Genomic DNA, 17,172 nt, shown 5'->3' with positions numbered 1-17,172 from the left:
TTGCCTTTCTCTTCAGTGGCACATCATTGTGTACAGTCCCTTAAATCTCCATAGAGCATATTGACTGTTTTCTTACAGAATCCCTGGGCCCCAGTTTCAGTCAGGATCTCAAAACCCAATCAGGAGGTGGAGGAGTGAAATGACCCGACTACTCAAGGTCAGGAACCAGTTGACACTGGATCCAGTCTTGGTCTCAAGACTGCCTCCTACTGTTGCATCCCCTTTCTCCTTACAGCCAATGCTTGGCACCCCACCTAGACTCTTTTCCTATCAGTGTACCCATAGCTCTTGTGCTCACAGCTGACATGAAAAATCAGACCTCTCCCCCTCAATGCTAGACAGTAGTATGTTCCTACTACACAGCTCCAGAAGGGAATGGCCTGACCTGGACTCCAGCTGCAACCTCACACACATCTGCTTTTGCTCCTTCCCCATGGGGTCTTGCCTTCCCTCTAGCACACCTCCAATAGATCATACAGATCATATGTGTGGGGGGACAGAAACTTTATTCACACCAGTCCTCCGGAGAAATAATATCTTACATCTACTTTAAAAAAACAAGAATGCTTTTTAGTTTTGATGCTATTGTCAGCTATTCTCTTTCTAGATGCTTCCCTTTTCTACCCACAAGGACGTTAAGCTGGAGGATGGTGGGCCCTTGTCTCCCTCTCTGTTTCATTCCCAGTGTAGAAAATGGTACCTGCCATAGACTAGTTTGGGCCTTGATACAATGCATGAATGAAGAGGGTGGGACTATCCCAATGGAAGGGTTAGGTCCCACATCACTGTAACAATGTAGAGTCTTCATCCTCACCGAAGCTTCAATGCAGGGGCTAGGTCCTCACTAAGGCCCAAATTTCAGCAGCTACAACTTCACCAATGCACCAGTTGACCCTCTAAGTCCCATGCTTGCACCTATGTCCTGTTGTGTTGTACATTCCCAGTGGCTGGTCCACCTCTTGCTAAAGGTACCATGTTTAGTTATTTATATTTATTTTAGTCATTTTTTGAATTTGCCTCTAACTTGAGCCTTCCTTCACAATAAGTAAAAAAAAACTTTGATCATGATTCACTATATAGATTTGACAATTCAATAAAAAAAATATCATTGAGTTAGCTCCTCAAACCTCCAGATTTCCATAGGCATTTCCCTGCCTCTTAGGTATATCAGCATTGCCAGCCCATCCTGTATCTTAAGGTCACATTAGCTTATTACTGATAGTCCTCATTCAAATCACACATACATTCCCGGGATGTTTCAGCCATGTTCTTCCCTTGAGAACAGCATCCACAACTCAATTTCATTCCAATTTTCCTCTCTAGCAGCTAGCAGGCCTGGACACGTCTAGAAACTCAGTAATTCTGGATAGAGACTAGTTCTCCTAGGATAATAAACATTTATTAAATGTCTCCATCATGCCCACTCTATGTGCCAAGCCAATCACATGGCAGATGGCTGCTTTTCTATCATCAGATGGAAGTGATCTGGCAGACATCTATCATGTCAAATGACAAGGTTCTTCCCTGCTTCCATATCATTATTCAGCCATGCTTGACTAGAGTTCTATAAATTTGGATATAAATGTGAAGTTGGGAAGCCCCATTATTGAAGGCAAACGAGTATAGATGATTATCCTCTTAAGTGTAGCTAGAACACATTTCTGGATAGAACAAGGAGTGTTTCAGACTAGCCATTTGCCTTCAAGAAAGCTACAGTTGCACATAGAACAGACAAGAACCTGACCATGGAGAGATATTTGAAGATTAAACAAAACAACTCTGGAAAAAAAATCTACGATTGGCATTTTCCTACTAAGGCACCCATACTGGCTCTGTTAGAGCTTGATGCAGAATTATGAATATTAGATTGCTTCTTCACCAAGTTAGAACCTATGGCTTAAGACTCAGCTGTAAGCTTCAGCCCCTCTGATATCTCAAACACTTAAAGAATTAGACAAGCTATTTTCCCAGTGTCAAGCCCTGGGTGAAAAATGAGAAAGGGGGCTTCATATTGGTCTTCTGTCCTTAATCCTGAATGAAGGCATAGAGGGTTCTGTTATCCAGTAATATTCTTGTGGAGCTGTAGCTAACATGTTGGATCAAATAATTTCTATTCAGATCATGCTGGAATGCTAGGCTGGGACCACAAAGAGGAAATCTAATAGATATAAAGTGGTACTATACTTGGATCATCTGGCAAGTAAGATTAAGCCATGAAAAAGATTTGGTGGTTTTGTGAGTCAGTACTGGACATCCCTATTAAACATGACACACCATTCTGAACACAACAGCTCTAGATCAGGTTGCTGTACACACATGTACAGATTACATGCCCTTCTAGACACTCCATTTTATGCAGAAGTTATACCCTGAGGGAAGCAAGAGAAAGACAACCAGGAAATGGAAGGGCATGAAGACTAATATAAAGAACAGTGGGGATAACTGAGGGTATCTAGCTTAATGTAAAGACAGGACAAGTGTCTCTGAATACTTAACGCTTTAGAGGCTATCACTCACCAAATGTAATATACTTTGTACATGAAATCAATGCTGGATAAATGAGTCAATGATAACAACAAATATATGTCTGAGAACAACTTGTCTCCCCTCTCCATCTGATAGCCTAGACAAGTTGTTCTATTTTACAGAGGTCAAATGGAGCTATACCATTTTAGGTCTAACATCATGACTATTCAAGATAAAGCCAGAAATCAGAACTCTCTCAGGAATTTGAAAATCTCAGAATCTGTGGAAACATGACTTTCTCATTGATAACACTAAAACCTTTGCTTCTTCTAAGGGACAAAAAATGGCTAACATTCTCATAGTTAACATTCTAACTGTTCAACAGTTACCAAGTAAATATATTCTTAGTCTTCCCAATGACCATGAGATGGTGGGTCATTACTCTGGTTTTACAGATAGGGAAACAGGAGCAGTAACTGAGACACCAGAGTTCAGGTTTGAATCCAGTCATGGCCAAACTCCTTCCCTCATGCTGTAGAATACAGAACACAGCTTCTGAGGTGGGGGGGGGTACCCAGACCTTTAAGGACAGTCAATGGTACATTCTTCATATTAATCAGCCTAACAGCCACACTGCTATCATTCTTCTTTATTAGAGGAGGAAGACCAGGCTACTTTTAAAGAAATCCATTGTTAGAGACTGATTTCTGGGAGGTGTCTCTGCCTGATCCTCTTCCACAACTCTCTTGTTTTCCCTTCTGCAGTATGATCAGTCCACACGGTTATCTCTCTCTACTATAGAGTTTGCCCATGTGGTTACTTGGAAAGCAGAGTTCTCTGAGCTCTTATGCAGACAGGGAGAATTTGATTCTGCTGATAATGTCTATGATTTCAAGGTAGCAACAAATGATTTCACTGGTGAAGGGAGGTGCAGGTCACAGGACACATGGCTATCCTGTCATCAGTGCTGGATGTTAGGAGAGTGAGCATATTTGAAATTGACAGGTTCTCTCTGTTTTATTTCGAAAGGGTAACTGTGGGTAACTGTTTCTAGGTGATTTTCTAGTTTCATACAGAACATAGAATTTCTCATCATTTCCCCATCTTCTGTCCATGTCTCCCAAGGCTAATAATGCTGAGAGCCTAGGCCCCCACCAGGCCAGGCACTACAGCTTAGTAATGCTTTCTTGCTTAGAGATAAGAGAGTTTCTAAGTTTCTTTAGCATCTTTAAAAACAGATGTTGGGATGCTTCTAGAATACTGGATTAAGCTGCTTTTTAATCCTGAAGTTCCCTCATACCTGGTCCTATGGACCCTCTATTAATTTACTTCCCAAAGTCTCCTGAGCCTTTACTATGCTACATGCCAACATGCCAGGAGCACAGCAGCGAAACAGAACAGACACAGCCCTTGGCAAGGACCAGGGACCAATGGCCTGGCTATAGAGACAGACAAGAAACAAGAAATTACACAAATAGGGGTTCACATTGAACAAATAGTCCACAGCTCTCTACAATATCCAGCACAGGGCGTGGCACATGGCAAGGGCTTTATACAAATATGTGGCTGATGTTTTTGTGGAATAGATACAGACAGACTGATCAGCTGCATTAACCTCAGCCTTAAGAGTTCAATGTTTGACATCTAGAGTGAGGAGAAGGCATGGCAGTCCAACAGGAGGCCTGAGGTTCTAGTTCCTGCTTTTCCACTAACCATTACAATTTTCTTGTGGGTAGTACTCACTTTCTCTGAGACTCAGTTTTCTTATGAAAAGGAAAAGCCTAAGCATCAGGAAATCCTACTTAGTGAAACTCTTATTGTCAGAATTGTTCTAATCTGAAGCCTCACTTACCTTGCCAAAAGAAAAGAGAGCTGTGCAGATGTCTCCATAAGACAAATGACCCTGGCATAAGGCTCTGTGTGAGTGGGGGCTGCTGGGGAGATGGATTAGCAGGGATAATTTCCCCGGACCATGGAACTAACAGTCTATGTCTGAACATGGGCAACACCATACTTGACTCACCGCCCATGAACACTTGAAAGAAATTCTAGTTATATTGCCAGACAATAGAGCAGAAGAGACAGGAAAGTATAGAAATAAGTTTTCTCTATCTGCTAGAAACTAGTTTTCCATCCACTCTGATAGTCAAATATGGCTTAAAAACTTGAACACAGCTCTCAGGTAGAATGACCTTGAGCACTAGCCTAATAAAATAAGTGTGTTTGGGGGCCATAATCTCAGTAGATTTGGGATACATGAAAAATTCTAACAAATCAAGATCATCTTTGAGAATACTTTTAAACTAGAAAATTAAAATGAACAAGGACATACCTGATACCCGAGGCTGAAGGAATAGGCTAAAGTACTAGGCCTGGATAAATTAAGGCCAAATAATCTTTGGAAATGTATAACTTCATCAACAAAATCACTTATGTGCAACTAACATGAGGTCAACTCCTATTCTCTGGATGCAATGTGAGTGGATTGGGACTCAGACCCTCCCTTCCATCTGCTGTGAAGTCCAGTGGTGGTATCCTCACACAGCTTGAGCTCAATGTGGGGAATCTTTGTAGTCTCTGTTCTGTGCTTCTAACTTGCTGAAGATGCGTGGGAGAACAAGGGACTAGGCTTTCCTACATGTTACCCACATCTTTCACACACCACTTCCTGGTTCTCCTGTCCATCAGGAACTGAATCCCAGTGACCTGGCCAGAGGAAGGCATTATATATTCACTAGTCTTTTTGGGTAAGAAGCCCCTATCAACCAACATATTTGTGGCAATATTCAGAATCATTGATCTTGGGCAAATGTAGAGATTGTCTCAGTAAAATAATGGTTAAGTGGGAGCCAGTCATAGTCACTGGGGTCTCAGGAAACAATACCAATCTCAACTTCTCTGAGGTTGTCCTCCTAGAAGGCAGAGCAATTCAAGCAGCCCAGGAAGGGCATCTCAGACGCCTCACTTCTCTCACTATTCATCCGTGCACTCTGAGATTTCCCCCACATGGAAGGCCAGCTTTGTTCTTTCCCCTCTTTGCTGGCACAATGAAACAGTTGGTTGCTGCGGGTTGGCTCCAGAGCAGGAGAAATTCTGAGGGCTGGTTAAGTCAACAAGAAGTTTTTATTGGGGTTGGGGGTAAGGTTGGGACTCTGTCCTACCTTGTCACTGTCCACTGTGTTCTGGGAAGTCCTAGAAGCAATGGAGATGGTGTCTGGCTGGCTGCTCCCATCCCCTTGGCTGTCAACATCCTCTACTCCATCCCTGCAGGAAGAAGAGAAAGAGAACAGGGGTGGGGGTGGGGGGAACCACTGTAGGTTTACAGTACACAAGGATCTGGCTGGGTTGGCAAAGCGGTGCCTCAGCATTTCTAGCAGGGATTTGTCTAAATTTATCCTGGTAAGTGGAACAGCCCTATGTAATTTTTCAACAATTTTATCTCTTGCATTTAGTAAACACAAAATCTCTATGTTGACAACTGCATACAAAATGATCCTATGACTCCTCTGGCCCATACTTCAGAGAGGGGTTATAAAACTTGGAATGGGTTTAGGAGACTTCTGTCCAGCTCATAGGGTCCTTTGAATAAGCTCAGAGTTTAAGGTATTCAAATACTTTTTGCCTGCTATACTAGGATGAGGTTTGGCTCGTAACTGGTGTACAAAGAAACTGGAATGGATACTTTTCTTCTTTTGAGACAGAAGTCTTGCTCTGTTGCTCAGGCTGGCCTAGAGTTTCTGAGCTCAAATCTTCCTCCTGCCTCAGCCTCCTAAAATAGCTGAGGTTATAGGTACCTGAAACTGAGCCTGGCTAAGATAAGTTTTTGCCTTCTTCTGTTCAAGGAAATGGGGAAGGAAACTTTCTCTAGGGAATATTATCTTTGGGAAGTTCTTGATTTTGGATTCTCAACTGCTAGGTATGAAGCAGTCTATTGCTTTCCTTTGTCAAGTCTTATTGATTCCATGCTTTCTTGTCATGATTTCTTATCAACACAGAAGGCAAGCCATTTTCTCACAGGCTGGAAACAGCACAGATTTCAGCATCACTGTTTGAGCCAGTTCTGCTCCTGGGCATTTAATAAGACAATCTCCTGAGGGTGCAATTGGCATTTGGACCCTTTTCCTGGGCCCTGCCCCAAGTAGCTGTGCTATCCATACTTATTTCAAATTTCAGCTTTAAGTTTCAACTATGCTGCAATTCTGCACTGATCCCAGAACTGGGCTTCAGAGGGAGTGGATGTCTTGGAACTGCTGACTTGTCTGTGTCAAGGAAAACATGGGGTTGTAGAAATTAGGAGAGAAAACCATAGCCCTTCCAATGGACCTTTTATGGAAGTCACTCCCTTACTGTTGTTTGTGTAGAAGTAGAATCACTGGGGGACATTGGAACTGGATGCCTATGAATTTTACCCATAGGGAAAATGCCACATGACTCTATCTCACAGAGTCTAAACAATTAGAATCTAGTATATGTGTATGTGGACATGCTTGTATATGCAGGTATCCAGGTATGTGCTTGTGTACATACACAGTGTCCATTCATTGGAAAAAATAGTTTCTTCCGTGCAGAACATTTCTAAGTTGGTTGTTCTCTTTCTACTGCTTGTGGGCTTGAGAAATGCCAATTTATTTTAATTACATAAGCCACACATTTATAGGAAGGAAAATCTGCTATAAAAAGAAATTACGTGACGCATTGCAAAACCAAAAATAAAGGACTTTTAGATCATCTGTTGTTTTGGATTGTCTGGGCCATTGCCACCTCCCCCACCCCCCCTTCCCCCAGCTGTACTTTCTGCTTCCTGCTGTTCTGGTCTATTGTGGGCCCTTCTGGTCTACTTCAAATGGAGCCAGTTCCGGGAGTTATGAGAGCCCATCCAGGAGTGTAGGTGGCATTCTCCAAGCCAATTGACTCCTCCGTAAACTCTGTCCCCTTATCACAGGAATCAAGCTAATGGAAGAACAGGCTATATTTTGCAGTCTGCAAGGATTACCCTCCTCCCATCAAAGATAAAAAAAAAAAGGTAGAGAGCAGAGTGAAGGTGGGAATCATTTCCTAAGACATATCTTTTCTAAGTTTGAGAAAAACTCCAACTTTCTGACTAGAAAGAAGGGATTATTTCACAGAATAACTCCTACCAATCTCACCTAAGTTTTTCTCTCACTGTGGTTCTGGATAATCCCCCCACTTTACAACCATGTCTTTTCAATCTTCTGGAGCAAGGTCTGTCTCCAGTGCTAAAGTAAGTCTACTCAAATTCTAGACTCTGGACATAGTATATTAAGTCAAAATGATCCCTCCTCTAATCTAGTTAGGAAGTAACCTTATCCTGGCCAGAAGAGTCTTGAGGCTTTTGCCCTGGGGCGGCCTCTTTATTTTAGTTACATCCTTCTTTGGCCACCATCTCACTTAGAACCAGTGCTGTGGCTTGCTGTCTTGACCAAAAGGTCAACTAAATCCTCTGATTTATTCATTTGTGAAGAGGGGAGGAGAGGAGAACCTGCTCTCCTGGATAACAAACATTCAAAAAACCTTTTCTCTGCTGTATTATTTTTCTGCAAAATGCTTATGAGGAAGCCTCTGTGTGTGTGTGGGGGGGGGGGCAGTAGGCTTTCATTTGAGAAATCTTCCAGTGTAGTCATTGGAAGTGAAGATATCACATGGGACTTGAGAAGGAAATACATAAGAAGTCATCTGTAAGCCAGGTACTGGCAGCTCATGCCTATAACCCTAGCTACTCAGGAGACTGAGATCTGAGGATTGTGGGTCAAAGCCAGCCCAGGCAGGAAAGTCTGAGAGACTCTTATCTCAAATTAATCACAGAAAACTGGAAGTAGCACTGTGGCTCAAGTGGTAAGGCACTTGCCTTGAGCTGAAGAGCTGAGAGACAGTGCCCAGGCCAAGAGTTCAAGCCCTGAGACTGACAAAAAAAAAAAAAAAGGTAATCTGTAGGCTGGGTGATAGTGGCTCATGCCTATAATCTTGGCTACTCAGGAGGCTGAGATCTGAGGATCATGGTTCAAAGCCAGTCTGGGCAGGCAAGTCTGTGACACTCTTATCTCCAATTAACCATCCCCAAACTGAAAATGGAGCTGTGGCTCAAACTTGTAGAATGCTAGCCTTGAGCACAAAGCTTAGTGTCAATGCTGAGGCTCTGAGTTCAAGCCCCACAACCAAAAAAGGAAAGAAAAAAAAAAGCACCTGCAGATTTTGAGGACACTGGAATTCAGAGATTCCCGAGAGCTTCAAGAAAAAGTCTTATTTTCTCTGATGACATTGCTTATTGAGCGTGAATGAAGGTGAGTACTCCATGGGGTTGTAGTAAGAGCGACAGGATTGATGCCAGCCCATTCCTTATACAAAGCCTCTACCATCTTTGACCAGTGCAGATACCTATTTACCTATGGCTTAGCCCCTTCCCAAAGGTTTTCCTGGCCTTCCTCAAAAGGCTGTCTAAAGTTCCTCCTATGAATTCTAATAGCATTTATCCTCCCTGTGGATAGTACTTGTTTTTGTCTAAATACTCCATGATGGGACACAGCTGTTAGAAGGTTCTTGAAGGAACGGATCCAATCTTTATCTTCTTGTAGCACCTAGCAGAATGCTTATCAAATAAGAAGGGCTCAGTGAAGCCCAGTCACATTCATTGGCAGTCACTGGTGAGGTGCTTAAAGATGAGGTAAATTATCACAAGTATACAGCATTCCCCTCTTCCCCATCTCAGAAGCCAAGGATCACCCCGTTCCCACTCCTACAGGCAGTGGCAGTGCTGGAGGGAGAGATGCTGGTTACCTCTTACTATTGTTCCTCAGTTTGGCTGGTGTTTTGGGGAGCTGAATTGGCTCCTTCAAAGCTCCTTTCAGGTGAATGATCCTTTCTTGAATCACTTCTCGAATGTTCTTGATCCACTCCTGCTTGGTTTCAATGTTGGAAGCCTGGAGTGCCACAGGGAGAAAGATTGAGAAGTTCAGCTCCTGTCACCCTATCAAAAACCGTTCTTAATCCTCCTCCCACAGGTCCCAGCTCTTATTTTCAGGGATACCAAATGTTTGGGGAATTATTTTCTTACTTTGTACTTGTGACTCTTCAATCCCAGGGACATGTTTCTTCAACTCCTAGAGCAGGGCTATGAGTTTAAAACTCAATGTAGACTTGATAATTCACCCTTGGGACAGGGAGACTTTTTAAAATACTTTCCAACCTATAAGGCACTGATGTATCCTGATTGTTTGCTCTAGGACTAGAGTAGTATCCAGAGGCCTCTGTTGGGCCCCAGAAAAACACTGGAGTACTAGATCCTCATAAGGTCTGGTGGAGACTGGAGGGGAGGAGGTGGTATTCAGAGTCAACAGCTGTTTACCAACCAGTATGGATATATAGTAGGATGTTCAACACCTACCATGGCTACATAGTGAATGCTGGTTAGGAGTCAGTCCTGGACTTTCAGCTACTAAACCTAGAGGCATTGTTATCATTCTTTGTCTTCCTGGATTTTTTTTATTATTAATAAGTTTTTTTTAACTGTGAAAATATCGTATAGAGGGGTTACAATTACATGAGCAAATAATGACTACATTTCTTATCAAGCCTTGTTGCCTCCTCCTTTGTTTCCCCTTACCATCCCTGCCCTCCCATCTCCCTCCCCCCCATCCCCCTGGTCCCCCTCAAAGTTGTAAAGTTCATTTTTTGATGTAACATCTGTCTTGTAAATCTCATTGTTGCAATGGGTCCACCTGTAACCCTATTTAAACAATTTGTTTTTTCCCTTCCCCGCCCCAAATTACACCAACATCAAATACAGTGAAAACAAGTTATTTCCTGGATATTTTTGCAGGTAATTCTGCCTTGTGACAGGTAGCAGCTACCTTGGCAATTCATGGTGAACAAGTATGAAGCTTTTGCTGGGATGGATCAACTGGTCCTTGGTGATGGGTGCTTCTCTGACAAGCAAATGATGGTAGGAGCTCCACCTATTGCATCCCTACTCAGTGAGGCTACTATTACCAGAGCAGGGACTGAAGGCCCAGGCCATGCTTTGACAGCTGAAATGATCATGCTGAGTCCCCTGGCTAGTGTTTTTTTTTTTTTTTTTTTAAATAAGGGCACCTGGAACTTGACTTTCTTGAGAATAATGTCCATGTCTGATACATAGCTGTCCCCAGAGCACTGGACAGAATATCTTATACATGGAGGGCAATTAGGAAAATGTATTGAATTATGTGGAGCAAAATACAAGGTCATTTTTTTAAGGTCAAGTTATTATGCAAACCATTTTAGGGGACATATGGCCAGAACATAGGTAGGCTTTGTTGACAGTCAATAGACCAGTCACTGTCTGCTTTCCTCTATGGACTCAAGGAGAGGAGAACATGTGCCTTTGAGGTTTTGGGTCTACCTCAGTGATGACTTTTCCTTCTCAATACCTATGTGATATTGCCATTCCCAGGTGAGGCTAGGTGATTCTGTGGTCTCCAGGCCCTAACTTAAAGGTGTCACATGCCCAAATCCATCTGCTCCCCCTCCCCAACTAAGATCTTGGGTCCAACACAGAGCAGTGGTACTTACTTTGAGCACTGTTTTATTGTCTGAGGATGGGGTGCGCCCAGACCACAAGGCGAATTTGCAGGGGTCGCCTTCTACATGCTCGGTCACACCCAGCTCTGAGGTCTGTAGACAGGAAATGCCTGTGAGAGGCGGGGAAGGGAAGGGCAGTGGGGAAACTTAGGGCTGGGGCGGGAAGGGAAAGGCAACAAAGAGGAGAGGACCGAGGGAGGGGCTTCTGTCAATCAAACTTCAACAGACTGGATATTTCCTTCATCTACCCAGGATGAAAGGACTTACAGGCACATGCCGATTAGCAGGTACTGGGAGGGATAGTGAAGAGGGAGGTGCTAAAAAACACATAGAAAGAAGAACTGTGAACTCTAAGATGTTGAAGTGGGCAGTGAGGGTGACAGCTTTCCAGGTAGGAGCAGTGACATTTGTCGAGGAGGTTTTGGAGTGGTGGCAGGGGAAGAGATGAACTGCACACGTCCAGATCCCTTCCTGCCGTGGGCACCGGTTCTATGAAAGCAGGGAGTGTTGTCCTACCCCTGTCTGTCCCACCTACCAGTAGCTTGTTCTTGTAAACGTATTTCGTGTGTCCTGAGGAGTCTTTGATCTCCTTGCTAAAAACCAGCGAAATCTCAAAGAGGAATAGGTGTCTGTCCCGCCCCTTCCGGATCAGTGACTTCGGGTCCCAGACTTGAAAGGCATCCTGGAGGATCAACTCCCCTTGAACATCCAAGTTCTCATCGAACCCTGAAAAACACCCATGTCCACCCTGTAGAGAGTTTCTCTACCGCCACACCAGGGATGAGGGGTTGTGTTCCATACTCCCTTGGAGAAAGGTGCCCCTAACTATTAGACTACAGGTCCCACAAGGCTTTGGCTTCTCAGACACTGACACAGTCATGTCTCTCTATAGAATTGGAATTATTATCTCCCCCACTTGCCAGTCACAGTATCCTGTCTCCTGTGTAGATAAGCAGTCTTAGATCCATATGGCCTCCCCTCCACCCACCCTCACTGTGAGAAGGACCTAGGACCTCCTACAAAGGCAAATCCTAATATACCTTCTTTCTCCATTGCTCCCACTCTTATTAACTTGAAGGAACTGAGGACAATACTATCTGATGGAGTGTCCTTGGCTCTGCTTTCTTTGTTGTTGCTTTGATTCTTATATTCTATTCCAAGTACTCTTTTCTTTGGTTGCTCCTGTAGAATGTCTTGAAAAGCTTTCAATAATTTATATTTATACCACTTTAAGCCTTTAAAAAGGTTCTTGGACTTAAGTGTGTGTAAGTGTGTAAAAACAGATTGTTCCTCTCCTATTCCTTTTGATAGACTGATTCAGAAAGTGTTGAGTAAGTCCATGAATTTGCATTCCTGAGCAGCTCCCAGATGCTGCTGCCCCACATACCTGGAGTTGCTCTGACTACAGGACACAAACAGACTGAAGAGAAGGGTATTTGTAGAGACATCCAGGTATGGGGGCCAGGTGCAGAGAGAGAAGAAGGGAGTGGAGAAACTGGGACCTGTATTTTCAGACAACTAGTGCTTAGTCTACTACAGATAACTAGAGTTCTGTTGCTCTGATAACTTGGACTTCCTGTGCTTAAGGTAGTCCTGGAAGTACTGAGGCCATATTAGCTTTTTCTTGTATGTGTGTGCTTGAACTCAGAGCCTCAAGTTCTCATCTTTTGTTATTGTTGATGTTGTTGTTCATAGCTGGCATTGAAATTTGAGCCATGTGTCCATTCTGGCTCACTTTTCTTTTTTCTTTTTTTTCTAGTTAACTGAAGATAAAAGTCTTCAGTTTTGTCTGCTTGGGGTGGCTCTGAACCAAGATCCTCAGATCTTAGCCTCCTGAGTTGCTAGGGTTGTATGTATGAGTGCCTAGCCAACACTGACTCTTAAATGGTAGTGGTGGTTATGTTGTGGCATGGTGGGATGGAGCCCAGAAGAGGAAGAACAGCCCACATGTTCCCATGCTCAGACTGGAAGGTTAAGTCTTAGTGTATGAATCGAAGTTCACCTCAGTCTGGCTGTTCTGCCCATCTGTTCACAACGTCAAGACTTTTTTGTTTTGAGCCTTGATCTACAAAGATTCTGTATCCTAAGAACATAGTTCCAGTGGACTAAAATCCCATTAGAGTTTTCTGGCTGGGCTTTCCTAGCCTTCTAGGAAGGAAAAAAGGCTGGATGTACAAGGATATGAATATACTGAATGTCACTGAAGTGTATTGTTAAAAATGGATACACTGGTAAACATATTAAATGTTTATGCATATTTTATTATTTCATATTTTGTATTTATTTGTATAGGTACTGGAGTTTAAACTCAGGGCCTCCTGTTCTTGATTGGATTTATTTTATTTTTTGCTCAAGGCTGGTGCTCTATCACTTGTGCCACAGCTCTACTTCCTGCTTTTTCTGGTTAATTGGAGATAACAGTCTCACAGGCATTTCTGCCCAGGCTGGCATAGCAGCATGATTCTTAGATCTTAGCCTCCTGTGCAAGTAGAATTACAGGTGTGAGTCACCAGTGCCAGGCTTGTTCATGAATATCTTAAAAGAAGTTAGGAACAATGGTACATGCCTGTAATTCTTGCTATACAGCAGGTGTGTAAGTTTGAGGTTAACTTGGGTAGCTTAGCAAGACTCTGTCTTTAAAAAAAAAAAGGGACAGAAATAGATGTAGCTCAGTTTTTGCTTAGCATGCTTGAGGCCCTGGGTTCACTCTTCAGTACGATACACAAACACATAAATGGTGTATATATGTAGAATTTGTATATGTAGAATATGTATATGTAGAATTTCTACCCATTCTGATGACAAAATCAAAGCAAATGCTATGTTGTTAAACAAAATTACTGTGGGCTAAGGTTCATGGACTTATCCTGGACTATTTAGTGGGCAAAAAGGGTCCACAGAGGTTTGATGGTTTAGGCCTAGTACACTTACAGGCAGGTGTTTTAGCTAAGCTAGTCCATAGTGTTTCTTTCACAGGTCTAGAAGGATCTATCTAACAACCTGCTGCTTCTCCTTTCTTCTGGCAATGCCCTTGCCCTACTTCATACCACTTCCCTCCAGGATGTAAGCTCCTTGGTTTTAGAAATGGAGGACTGGAAGGACAGCTACCTTCCAGCATGCTGACATGCATGGCATCATTGGCTTTCTTGGGAACACTGAGCATCACCTCCAGGCCATCCTTGAGTTCCCCTTTCCCTTCTTCACAGCAAGTTAAAAGTTCCTGGGGGCAAAAATCCAGACACAATTAGGATAATTTCCTCTAGCTTCCTAACACATCCATCATCTAAGACATAAAGAAAATTATACAGCAGCTTTATTCCCTGTAACAACTCTCTTGGGACTATAAGGAAAGTGAGGTGTGTGTGTGTGTGTGTGTGGGGATGTTATTGCTAAAGAATTTAATATTTTAATATTTTATTTTAATTTTTAATTAAATTTTAATTTAATTAAATTTTTATTTTAATTTTTATTTAATATTTTATTTTAATTTAATATTTTAATATTTTTCTTCTTCTCCTCAGTCCTATCTAGTCCAAATGAAGGCAATCCAACCCAACTCCCAAATGGTAGGATCTTTCAGCCAGCAGCTAGGGTACTCTCTGTCACTGTACTGCCTTCCTGGAGAGGACAGTGCTCCTGGAGAAGCATAGGAACAAAGATGAAATGCTGAATCACAATGATGGAAGTAAAGAGAAAAAGAGAAAAGGGTGTTCTATGCAGCACTCATGTATCTCTACATACCCACAGCTAATACCATTTTATCTACAAGCCTCTTCTGCGTGAAGGTTGACTTCCATCCTATTTGAAGCAATCTGAGGTTAGTAACATTATAGGCTTATTGCATTTCAGACTTACAAGAGATTTTTGTGTCATGTGGGTCAGAAGTTCTAACCTGGATCCAGTAGGTGGATTCTAGATAAATCCTTTCAGTATTATAATTGAACACTGGGAGGAAGAGAGATGACTTACTTCTCCCAGGTTATGTATCTCAAAGAGGCTAAGAGGAGATGGAATATAGTTTTGAAAGCAAGCATAGCACTTTGTACACTATTTGAGCTGCCTGCTCCACAGCCCTATTCACTGAGATTTCCTCCCTTATTTTCTGGGGAACCAAGGGTCTTATTCACTCTCTTTGGTCTCTTGACCTGGGTCTCAGTGATCAAAATATACTCCCCCCAAATGCAACATCTAGTTAATAGGGAAAAGAGCATTTCCAACTATCTTAGGAATCATAAAATAATTTGGAATGTGTGTGTGTGTGTGTTGTGTGTGTGAACACACACATATCAGTACTGGGGCATGTGTGCACGCACATACACACCAGAACTGGGGCTTGATCTGGGAGCCAAGGTACTCTCTCTGAGCTTTTTTTACTCAATTGGTATTCTGTACCAATTGAGCCAGACCTCCACTTACGACTTTCCTGCCTGGGCTGGCTTTGAACTTCGATCTTCAGATCTCAGCCTCCTAAGTAGCTAATATTATGGGCAAGAGCTACCAGTGTTTGGCCTGGAATGTTTCTTTTGCCCAAACTAGAAGAAGAGTACTGGTTTTTCATTTTTCCTATGGGGGTTACTGCTCCTTTTGACCCAGCTGAGACAACAATAATCTGCAATGAATACTCTCTCTTTGCAGGGGAAAGGGAAGGCTGGTTGGGTGGGGGCACACTTCTAGGAAAGAAAAGTTTGTCAGATCAAGTTTTATAAACATGTTAACAGCAGGCTTCTTGAGAGAGATCTAATGGCATTTGCAAACCAGAGGATTACTTATCTATGGAATGCTCTTAATGAGATATGGTCTGTCTAGGACTTCTGATAGTAAACAAACCTGGAATTTGTGGCTTTAGGTTCATGAATCTCTGGAAAGTTCAGATAAACTATGCAATTCTCTAATTAAATTCAGGGTAAATGATACTATGCAGCTCACATTTGGAAATCTTGTGTGTTATCTTGTCCAGAGCACATTCTGATGCTGCCAAAAGAACTTGGAGCTACATTGGTGGTCCTGGACTTTCCAGGATTACTTTTTGCCTTGGGATTATTTGTAAATCTTTATACGTGGTGAAATATCTGATTAGTGTGAATCTGAAATGAAATTCTAGTATTTGGACTTTCATGTGTTATCTTGGATACATTCCATATGAACAACACTTTGGGTGCCCAGGAAGAGGTGAACTCTCCGGGATATGTTGGAAATATGTTGGGATATGTTTGGAAAGTTGTAGTTCTCACTATCCTTGGTTCTAGTTGGCACAAGGTTTCCCTTATTTAGAAAGCTGTGCTTACTTCAGTCAACCTGAAGCTCTCCAAAGCTTCCATCCTTTGCTTAATTTTAACTCTCCTAAACATTGTCAAAGGTATGAATGAGGCAGAGCACACAACAGAAACAAGAAATATGCTTCAACTTGCAACAGCAAACACCAATTAGTTTAATTCCCCCAAAGCAATTTAGTTGAGTTCACCAATCTACCAGAAGGGCTAATAAATTCTCTTTGGATTCTTGCTCTAGTTTATGATAAGGAGAAGGTACCATATTTAATTTAGGATCCAAAGGACAGCTATAGTAGATTTATAAGCAGAATATCGAACACTGTAACTGACATGCAGCTTCTATGTTCATGCTATACCTAAATGATGAGCCCCAGAGGATACTGACAATTAACTATCAATTTATTTGGAATCAAACTGACTTTAAGGTGAAAATAAATCCCACAAAATTTATTTAGAGTAAAAGCTCAGCAAACTATTTTTCTTTTAATCAGCAGGCACTCTGTCACTAGCACATTTTAAAGAGGCCAAAATTATTTTCCTCCCCCATCCAATATTTTATGGCCTCTCTATAATAAAATCCCTGCTAGTTTTATCTGCCCACAGTACCTGCACAACAAGAGCCTCTTCAGGAAATACTCAGTTCCAGATGAAATGCCACAGCCACCCCTCCATCTGCCTCAAGCCAAACCCCGGGTGGCCTATTCCAGCCCCAACTTCTGTCCCTTTCTGTATCACAAAATTCATCCTAGGGGACTTCAGCCCCCTGGAATTAAAAAATACAAGAAGGAAAAAAATCTGTATTTCTCTTAGTATGCATCTTAATTGATTCTAAGACACTGGCATGCGTGGTTGTATCTGTCAG

General features: G+C 42.4%; 1 protein-coding gene across 2 annotated transcripts in view; it reads right to left on the bottom strand.

The window, feature by feature from the left end:
• The window catches only part of LOC122097505 (kalirin), a 470,035-nt gene that overhangs the window by 14,871 nt on the left and 437,992 nt on the right, over positions 1–17,172 (bottom strand). For both annotated transcript variants that reach the window (XM_042668072.1, XM_042668064.1), the window contains exons 29-33: positions 14,149–14,260; positions 11,576–11,766; positions 11,032–11,133; positions 9,259–9,401; positions 5,628–5,730 (exon numbers count right to left, since the gene is read on the bottom strand). In XM_042668072.1, coding sequence (XP_042524006.1) covers positions 5,628–5,730; positions 9,259–9,401; positions 11,032–11,133; positions 11,576–11,766; positions 14,149–14,260 — 651 coding nt within the window. The remainder of the gene's footprint in view (positions 1–5,627; positions 5,731–9,258; positions 9,402–11,031; positions 11,134–11,575; positions 11,767–14,148; positions 14,261–17,172) is intronic.

Source organism: Dipodomys spectabilis, unplaced genomic scaffold (genome assembly GCF_019054845.1).
Source record: "Dipodomys spectabilis isolate Male_0828 unplaced genomic scaffold, ASM1905484v1 ptg000017l, whole genome shotgun sequence".
In the NCBI taxonomy this organism is placed as follows: Eukaryota; Metazoa; Chordata; class Mammalia; order Rodentia; family Heteromyidae; genus Dipodomys; species Dipodomys spectabilis.
This window is presented reverse-complemented; position numbering and strand designations above follow the sequence as displayed.